General features: G+C 37.8%; 2 protein-coding genes across 3 annotated transcripts; one reads left to right on the top strand and one right to left on the bottom strand.

Moving 5' to 3' along the window:
• Positions 1 to 4,713: 4,713 nt before the first annotated feature.
• LOC113347838 lies at positions 4,714 to 7,186 on the top strand. 2 transcript variants are annotated; one of them, XM_026591517.1, is made up of 3 exons: positions 4,714 to 5,949; positions 6,115 to 6,641; positions 6,937 to 7,186. In XM_026591517.1, the coding sequence occupies exons 1-2, from the start codon at positions 5,757 to 5,759 to the stop codon at positions 6,615 to 6,617; spliced, it is 696 nt and encodes a 231-aa protein (XP_026447302.1). In that variant the 5' UTR covers positions 4,714 to 5,756; the 3' UTR covers positions 6,618 to 6,641; positions 6,937 to 7,186. The 2 variants fall into 2 exon arrangements, with proteins under 2 accessions (XP_026447302.1, XP_026447303.1); XM_026591518.1 differs by having other exon boundaries at positions 6,876 to 7,186.
• A 17-nt stretch (positions 7,187 to 7,203) lies between these two features.
• LOC113351210 (F-box protein At3g07870-like) lies at positions 7,204 to 7,923 on the bottom strand. The gene has a single exon (XM_026595238.1). It carries the CDS (start codon positions 7,921 to 7,923, stop codon positions 7,204 to 7,206), a length of 720 nt encoding a protein of 239 aa, XP_026451023.1.
• Positions 7,924 to 9,777: the final 1,854 nt, after the last annotated feature.

The raw sequence follows: 9,777 nt of genomic DNA, 5'->3' as shown, positions 1-9,777 counted from the left end.
TTGTTTTTGAGGTTACAAAGACTTGCCGCTAACGATCTATCCACCAGCTCAATGAGTAACTCGAGCTCGAGGTCAACTGGATCCTCAAGTTGTGGGGTGAGTTTGGCATCCTCGAAGCTACATCACCAGATTTTTTTCTTGTAGCTAGCTAGCTGACCTAGTATGGTACACGATGTGCCAAACTCGAAACCAACTTTTTATTGTTCCGAGCTTTGTTTTTATAATAGATTTTATTAGATAAAGAACCATTACAAGTTTAATTTCATCTTCTTGAATGCAAAATTGCATCCACCAAGGCAAGTTCTCAGGCCATTCTTCATTGCCGTACAAAGTTCTGCTATACCTGGCTAAAGAATCCGCCACGTGATTAATACCTTTAAGTACAAAAGTGCACGACCAACTATCAAATGATTATTTATACTTTCGGTTGTCCATTTTATATTGGCTTGGATAAATCTCTTCATATTCGTAGCTCAACCCATGTACGAGTATAACTCATGTGGAAACCAAAGGGGGTCTAATCTCAAGTACTTACTGCGCCAAATGAGGCCTATAAATTCTAGAATCTCAAGTATTGAACCATGCTCAGGTCATGTTACTCACTTACTTGACTGACAATTGCGACTTCACTATTGTCTTGCTAAATCAGTCAGGCTTACATGCGATGTTTCTAAAGGACATCCTATATATATTGGTGGCAAATGGCACAGTAAAAAGATAGAATAGATTTGGCTGACTTTTGATCTGTATACTTATTGGTGTCTAAGATTCTAAATACAGCGCAAAAGGCCAAGTTAAAATAATTTATTGGTTTATTTACGCCAAAATAAATAAATAATTGCTTGGCGCTTAAATTTACTGTAGGCTGCTGCGTGGTACTATAAATTCAATTCAAGCACGACTCTCATATTTACTCTGATGGTCATTTTACTGAGATGTTTTAACCTGTCCGAGGGGCTAACTGGGTACTCCCAGAGGTAGCCCGTCAAAAAAGAATTTAAAAATAATTTGGCTTACGCTGAACGCTGAACTCTTTTCTCAACATAATTAGGGTAAAATATTATTTTCTGAATCATTAAGAAGAAAGGAATAACAAAAGATTTTTCAATTCAATGGAGAATTTACCGTTAGAAATCACAGACAAAATACTGTCTGGCTTATCTATGGTCTCACAGATACGATGCAGGGAAGTATGCAAAACATGGCGAACTTTGGTGCCTAAACCTGGGATGGAGAAACTACCTTTAATAATCACAGAAAACATACTTTCTAGCTTATCCATGGTGTTAAATTCAAATGCAGGACAGTATGCAAAACATGGCTAACTTTGCTACATAAACTTAGGATGGGTTTACTTTTCGGGGTTACACAGCAAAAGGGAACTGAAACTGAAGCAGAATTCTACTTTGCAGAACAAAATAACGATAAGCAGGTTAGTACTAATCATATCGATGATAATTTACAGCTTGGCTGTTTCGGAACACTTACAAAGTTAGAATATAGCTTAATCATGCCAGGATCCTTCATCAAACGTATTATTTTATTTTTTTGCTCGGTAAATAAGTTTATATTAGAAATGTAACGCACAAAAAGCATTGGAGGAAATCCGGATACAAGTTAAAACCCAAATTACAACCCACATTGATGGCATTTCAAAGTTGAAATGCCTATAGAAACCCAAAAAGGAAAACCCATTACAAAAGACTAAAATGGTTGGAACCATAATATTGGGCATACCAAAAACTTTCAAGGCATACAAAGGACTAGTCCTAACTTGGGTGACCTTATAAGGGGTACCCTATGGGGTGGTTCAATTACCTATATGCCCTTAAATCCTTTAAATTACTACTAATCTATCCCTAACCCTAATACAAAACCTATAATCAACTACACCTAAAATCAGTTTCATTCACCTTCTTTTTCTTCCTCTCCACAGCGGAACTCATTCACCCTTCCCTTTCTTTTTTTCTCATCGCAGAAATTTAATTGTCGATTCGTGAAATCGATGATTAAACTCATTTATATAATGGGTCGTCGTAAGGCAGTATCTCGTTCAAATCGATCGATTGAACAACCTATTGATGAAGAAGAAGATTTAGAGAGTGAAGAACAAACTCAAAATCAACCAAAAAATCAACCGGAAGAAGAGATTGAAGAAGAACCAACTCCGGAAATGAGAATAAGAAGGTTAGTTCTACAAACCCATCTCATATTTGATGTTTTTGATTGTTTTGGTCGATTTAATTCGTCAAAATCATGTGTTCTGCGGCGGTTACAGGGTATGGTTCGGCGTAAAACAAATGTTAGATGTGCGCCGAGCTGTTCTTGGAACTGAACCCTGAAAGTGCATATGAACGGCTCGACGTAGATCTGAAATCCGTTTTGAGCCGAACTTAGTGACACAGAGACTTATATTTAGAATCGGCTTATTCGATGGTGTTAGTTTTGTGCCGAATATGTTTTGTGAATTTCAGAAATTTTGCATGTGCGTAGGATCGGCTTGTATGGTAGTATTAGTTTTTTGCCGAATAAATGTTGTTTGAATTTCAGAATTTTTGCATGTGCTTAGGATCGGCTTGTATGGTTGTATTAGTTTTGTGCCGAATAAATGTTGTTTGAATTTCAGAATTTTTGCATGTGCTTAGGATCGGCTTGTATGGTTGTATTAGTTTTGCGCCGAATAAATGTTTCAATTCATAAGTCTAGATTCGGCTTATTCGATAGTATTAGGGTTGCGCCGAATATCATTGTTAAAATTTCATAAATTTTACAAGTGTATAGGATCGGCTTATTTATATGATATCATGTTACGGCGAATACATGTTTGAGTTCATAATCATAGATTCGGCTTATTCGACAGTATCGGTTGTGAGCCGAATATATAGGATCGGCTTATAATTGTTTTGTGGTATGAGCCGATCCACTCTCTGTGTAAGCTAATAAAAATTTCAAGACATGATTCATACTTGCGCCGAATTAGTCTTATAACTTTCATACTTTTGTCAGGACCAATGCCGCGGGTAGGGAGATGTTGAAAAAAATGAAGGCCAAACTTGGTTGCAAAACACCAATGACCGTGGAAGAACAAAAATACCTCATCAACAAGTGGGATGCAATCATCAACAACGGACAAGGACCCGAGGAACCCGAACAAAGGCCTACCACTAAGAAGAGGGGTCGTGGTTAAATGCCCTTTTATGTTTCCAACTTCCTTTTAATGTTTTTCTTAAGTTTTAAGTACACTTTTATGGTGTTGCAAACACCTTTGCTTTTAGGTGCTCAACTTTGTTTTTAATGGTGCTGGGATTGGGTTATTGGACACCTTCAATTTCATGTTTTAATGAATAGCTTAATAGTTATGCGCCGAATGTATATAGTTCAGCTTATCCTCTAATGTTAGTTACGCGCCGAATCATTTGTCCTTCAGGTTCGGCTTTTTCTATAATTTGAGTTATAAGCCGAGCCTTAAAAATCATTATTGGTGTAATCCAGTATATAGTTCGTCTTAAATCTCACCAATATGGTGAGCCGAATCTGTAAAAATTTTCAAAATATTTTAAAAAATAGCCGTTACTTATATTGGTTCGGCTTATGTTCTAAAATTTCTATAAGCCGAACCTTTACTTTTTTTTCACGAAAATCTAGGAACGACTCTTTTTTTGAAAGATATAGCCGTTGTAAAACTATATTCTATATATACCTACATGTTTTTTCATATTCTTAACCACATATGCTCAAAAAATGGCACCCCCAACTCCTAAGTTTACTCTAGAAGAAGATTTATCTCTTTGCACTAATTTTGTAGCATACTATCCAAAGAGGGGTGAAGAACGACGAGTAAATGGTCTGATGAGTATGTACTACTTGGTTAGAATTCATGAAACCTTCAGCACGGAAACAGGTAACAATATTTCAACCCAGAAATTAAAAAATTATGTTCGGCACATACGATTTTGGATATGTAAGCCGAATTAGTAATGATTCTATTCCGGGCTATTCAGGATGTTGTTCGGCTTACTATGAAACTTTCATATAAGCCGAACTAGTGTCTAGCAAAAGGGTTGGAATTGGAAATTATAGGTTCGGCGCATGCAGTAAACAGATTCAGTAAGCCGAACCGTTCATCAATTGGTAGATTCGGCTCATAGATGTGAGCCGAACCTCAACCTGTTTCGCCGAACCATGATTCAAAAAACCTAACTTTTGATAATTGAGAGCTATGGAAGTGAGATTAAGTATAGGATATAAGTGTACCTGTGTATTAGAAGCATTGGGTTCCTCATCAATGTCTTCATCATCAGGATTTGGCTCATAAAAATCATCATCTTGAGTTTGTGTTTGAGTTTGAGCTTGGGTTTGAGTGGGTATAAAATCATTCGCATAATCTAAGAAATCAATCATTTCTGGATCATTGTTGTAGTTGATATGTATTTTCCTAGGTTTTTTAGATGAATGATGACCCTCCTCATCCTCCATTGAATCAAGAATTAGAATTTTCTCACTTTCTCCTTCTCTTTCTCTCCTTCTTAACCAAACCAAAACTTTGATTTGTTTTTCCTCAAATTTTTCATCTAAACAACTCTTATAATTCTGAAAATTATTTTAATCACTAAACAAAATATTTAATCACTAATCAAGATTATTAACACTAATACGTAAAGGGCAGATTTGCCATTAAAAAAATTTGGGTTAAGGGGTTATCTGATTTTGCTATTTCACAACCTTTTTTGTCTTCATTCAGTATGCCTTGGAAGATTTTGGTATGCCCAATATTATGGTCCAATGGTTGAATGCTTATCCAAAACTCGAAAAGATCGAGCCCAAACACTTTGGAACACAAATGAAAAGCCCAAATAATATCCCATGGACATTAGTCCACAAGTAAACCCAGTTAGGAAGCCCGCAAGAAATAAACCCTAATAATTCTTATAACAGTTTGCCGTCAATCCCACTGCCAATACTGTTGCAGCTGCCGCTTTTAACAATCAACGCCGTCTGCCTCCAAACCATCTTCACTTTCATCTCTACCACGATAATCATCACCCTGCAATACCGATCAACTTGAAAACAACTTGGTTGAACATGGCCCCTTGGGTAAGAATTTATGAATCTAACCATTCAACTTTTACAATCAAACATCAGCAAGAAATCCGCCGCTACTGTTTTCATCAACTAAACAAGTACCATTGATGGATGAAATAAATGATTCCAAGAGAGCATTGATTGAGAAAAGAAGAAACATTAGAGCAAGAGCATTACTAAACAGCACCCAAATGATTGAAGCCGGCCAGAAGAACACCGAATCTTTACTTGAATGGAGCTGCAACTCTGAGACTCCACCACCATCTACACCGCCATCTCCAAACCCCATACCGGACAACCACCATTGAAACCGCTCTAAAAGAGTTACGATAGATTTTATACAAGGCCTTGACTGAGAATGAAGCTGAAAAGGAAGGCAAACAAAGATGGAGAAGAACACAACACCACAAAGAAAAGGATGGACATAAACCCCATGGAAACCCAAATAATCCTAGAGGAAAGCTGGAACTTTCAAATCTAAGAAGAGAACCCGAAGCAAAGACTGAAAAAAAATAACGAAACTAACACTAACCTGCTCAGATCTGGTCTTAAAGACCAAATCTGAGCAGAGAACTCTTTTACCTAGTTTAGATTTTTGATTTAGAAGAAGGGATACTAGAGTGGAGAGAGAAAGTGCTTTTTCATCAGTGTGTAAGCTGTTTATCAAACGTATTATGGTTGGTTTTTGTTGCAGTTTAGTTTGTTATGCCGGTTATACTTGTTCAAGAACTGGTTACATCGTAGCGTTAACAGAAGCCTATATATGCAATCCTTTCACCGGAGAGAAAATTCAATTGCATACTCATGAATGGGACAGTGATTTTTGGGCAGAACCGGCTATTGGATTCGATTACAATCATTCAAGTGGTGAGTACAAGGTTGTTAGAATTTTGTGCAGCCATCGTCACCAGGGTGGATGGGTTCAGGTGTATACCTTCAATGGTGGTACTGGATGGAAAAGCAAATGTAGCATAATTAATATACCCGTTACGTCCAACTTGAGTGTTTTACCATCAGTGGGTGTTTTTGCAGGTGGAGCTCTTCACTGGATAGATCGGGATACTATAAAACGTACAACTGTAGCTTTTCATTTGGAACATGAGACGTTTGAATTGCTCCCATCAAGACCTCCTGACGCTGTCGATTATGCTAATGTTGGCCTCATGGTATTGGGAGGCAAGTTGTGTGTTCTAGATGTAGTTCCCAGTAAACATGTCAGGATATGGGAGTTGAGGAGTAGGAAGATGTGGCTTCCGATGTTTAGTATAGCATGGGAAGATTGGAGCTGGTTTGACACATTTGCACTGACAAAGAGCGACAAATTTTTGCTATGGCAGAACGTTATTCTCTCTTCTTATGACTCTGAAACTAAAATGTTGAGAAAGCTAGATGAGACTCTGAAGAAACTCATGGATGATTGTACGCCTTCGGTATATACCACCACTCGAGCAATTCGTTTCATGAATCCCCATGTTTCCAAAGCGATTATGGAGGAAAGAGTTGGAAAGAAAAGCTCCTACAGAAACAATAAATGAAGAACATACTGCTGCTATTGCTAGGTACGCTGTAATCAAGTTATATCTATTCTTATTCTTTACCTTTTCAGCATTTTGAGTTCAAATATTCATAATACTGAGAAACCACAAGTACTCCGAAAATAACAGCGCATCAATTACAAGATTTTGATAATAAATTTCAAAAGCATATACTCCAGATTAAATAACTCTAATCTTAGTCACGTGCTACTTAATTTTTAGATCTATGCAATTTTTTTGCCTGTCTCCGGCCTGCAGGAGGTACTGGTCTATCAAGGTCTGATGAGTCGTCTCTTCTTTGTCTGTCCCGGGCCTGCAGGAGATACTGGTCTATGGAAGTCTGATGACCATCGTTTCAAGCGTCTCTGCACATTGATCTTTCTGCTATAAAGTTTCTTTACATTTCTTTCTCCTAATGTTGCCAAAGAAACGAAGCTGTTGATGTGTTGTAGTGGTACCTTCCAATCCCTTGTTACTTCATCAAGCTTGATTACTTTTATTGGTTGTTTATTATAACGAAGGACGTGATCACGTCCATTGGTTAATAATACAAGTTGGCCCATTTTTGTAATGGAAAATCTTAAATTTATTTCGTCGGAAATCGGTTTGGCAGCACTGTGAACTCTTTGTTCCAACTCCATGACTTGTAATACTGCGCATTCACGTAGTAACTACTAATAATATCCTCCTCCTCATTATTCTTCTCTAAAAAACACAACCGCAGCAGTTCATCGGAATGGTCATAGTATTCATAACACAAACACCGTCTCATGACATAGATTCTTCTAAAGTCATGTATCTCCTCGATTGGGGCATGGAGCAAGTGGAACTTCTCCTCCGCCAAATCAAAGACCATAATATCTACGGAATCATCAGAGAGCCAATGAAGAGCCCCATTAACACAAACACATGTAGGTTCTCCGATGTACTTGTGCTTAAAGTCGGTTTCTCCCACACTTCTCCAACCGCAGCCACTTCCAATTGTATATACCTCTGCATGACCTTTGTAGGAGGGGCTTTCCGGGTTGCCTGCATAACAAATTCTAACAACTTTATACTCGTTAGTTAAAGGGTGGTAGCTGAATCCAGCCAGAACGTGAACACCATCCACTATTTTCAATGTTCCTGGAAGTGTCACCAATTCTCTAGTGATGGGATTACATATGCATAAACTTTCATTGTTTGCCAACTTATTCCGGTGTGCAGAAATGACGCCATTGTATTCGGTCTTAAGTGATAAGCAAATCAATCCATTATCTGAACCAACTAATCCTAGACGTCTACACATGTCTGAAGGAAACTTCATGTTGATAGTCTCTACGCAGTAAATAGAGTTCTTAAATAAAATCCTGTAAGCTGGGTCACCTTCATTATAACCGTGAACGTGGTACTACTCTATGTACCAGAAAGCTTGGTCACATCTGTCAAAGGCCGCGAAACTCATGATCTGAGAGTCGTACTTATTATGATGTTGTAGCTGCACATGTTGATAAGAAAACTAAGTTGTATTAGCATGAATATGTAGGAGTAAAATACCGCACACCTATCAGATATGCGGAATAATGACCATCAAGACTGAGCGAAGGAAACCGCATACAGCATATCCGGAATGATGCATCAGATGACATCATCTTAATCACGAGTAAAGTGTGAAGAGTTATGCGGTGTTAAGAGTACGTGCGAGAAGAGTCAATGTAAGCGTGCGCTAATAACACATGCCAGATCCGAAAATAAGGGCTTTATTAGCTGTCATCTACTATTTAAACCCCTATATAAAGGGTCGAGCGACCTTGTATTGGGAGAGATCTTTTGGAGAGCTTAGACAAGAAATTTAGGAGAGAGAAATATTATTTGGAGAGAAAGTTAGGGTTTTCTTATTACCGGGTACCCAATTTGAAGATCTTAATGAATGTTCTTGTGATTTTTATGATGATTACTTAGATTGTTCTATAGATTATTTTAAGGGTGTGGTTGTAGAATTTCCTGCAACTACATTTGGCGCTAGATACCCTGTTGGTGAATCTTTGAAAGTTTTTGAAGTTTAGATCTAAAACATTCAACTAATTCAATCTTAGAAAAACAATCTTAAGAAATTCAAAGATGGAACGAGAAGCATCTACGGAGGAAATAAGGATAGTCAGAACGAAAGGAGGCAGAAGTATACAATGTAATTCAATAACTAAAACGTATATCTCTGATGCAGATTTCCATGCAGGAATAACAGGAAGAATACACCATCGCGATTATGAAGGAAGGAAAATCATGACAGTGGATAAAGTATCTCCCTTAAAGGAATGGGAAAAGAGGAAGATAACGTTTGAAGCGGACGAGATCCCAGAAGAAAACTTAAGGCGAACAGATCCCTTGGTGATTACAATAACTGCAGAGCGAGAAGAAAAAAACGAAGGAGCGAAAGAATTAGAAGAGTGGGCGATAGACATAACTTGGTGGACACGGGTAGTTCGGTAGATATTTTGTTCTATCGCGCATTCAAAGGTATGGGATGCAAAGATACGGATATGGTCCGCTCAACATACAAATTTCATGGTTTCAATAAAACGACAACAAATCCAAAAGGAGAGATAACCATGTGAATACTATTGGGAGAAATAGAAACGCAGGTAACATTGTGCGTACTTGACGTAGAATCACCATACAACATGCTCTTGGGACGACCATGAGTACATGCGATAAAAGCTGTAGCGTCAACACTACACTAGAGTATATGATTCCCAATACCAAGTAGAATAGGCGAAATTAAAGGAGATACTATGAGTGCGAAATTCTGCAGCCAGATAGATGTAAGAAACTACGAAGCACATGCAAGGAAGCGAAAAGATCGCTGGAGAATAGCAAAAGAACTAAAAAAGGAAGAAGAATTAAGGATATAAATGATCATAGCACAAGAAGGAAGAGGAATATCAAGCGAAATACCAGAAAAAGAGGGTGAACCGATGCGCAAAATAAAGGAGCCAACACCAATAGAAGAACCAAGAGCGAATTTCAATGAGGCAGAGCCGACAAAAGAAATAAATGTTGGAACACAAGAAGAACCAAATATATTAAAAATTGTAACAAAGATGGGTAAAGAAGAAGAAGAGTGAACGATCAACATCTTACGCGAATACAGAGACATTTTCGCATGGAGCATGGAAGAAAT

The sequence above is a fragment of the Papaver somniferum genome, chromosome 2, assembly GCF_003573695.1.
Source record: "Papaver somniferum cultivar HN1 chromosome 2, ASM357369v1, whole genome shotgun sequence".
NCBI classification, from domain to species: Eukaryota; Viridiplantae; Streptophyta; class Magnoliopsida; order Ranunculales; family Papaveraceae; genus Papaver; species Papaver somniferum.
Note: the sequence above shows the minus strand (reverse complement) of the source record. Positions and strands in the feature narration are given on the sequence as shown.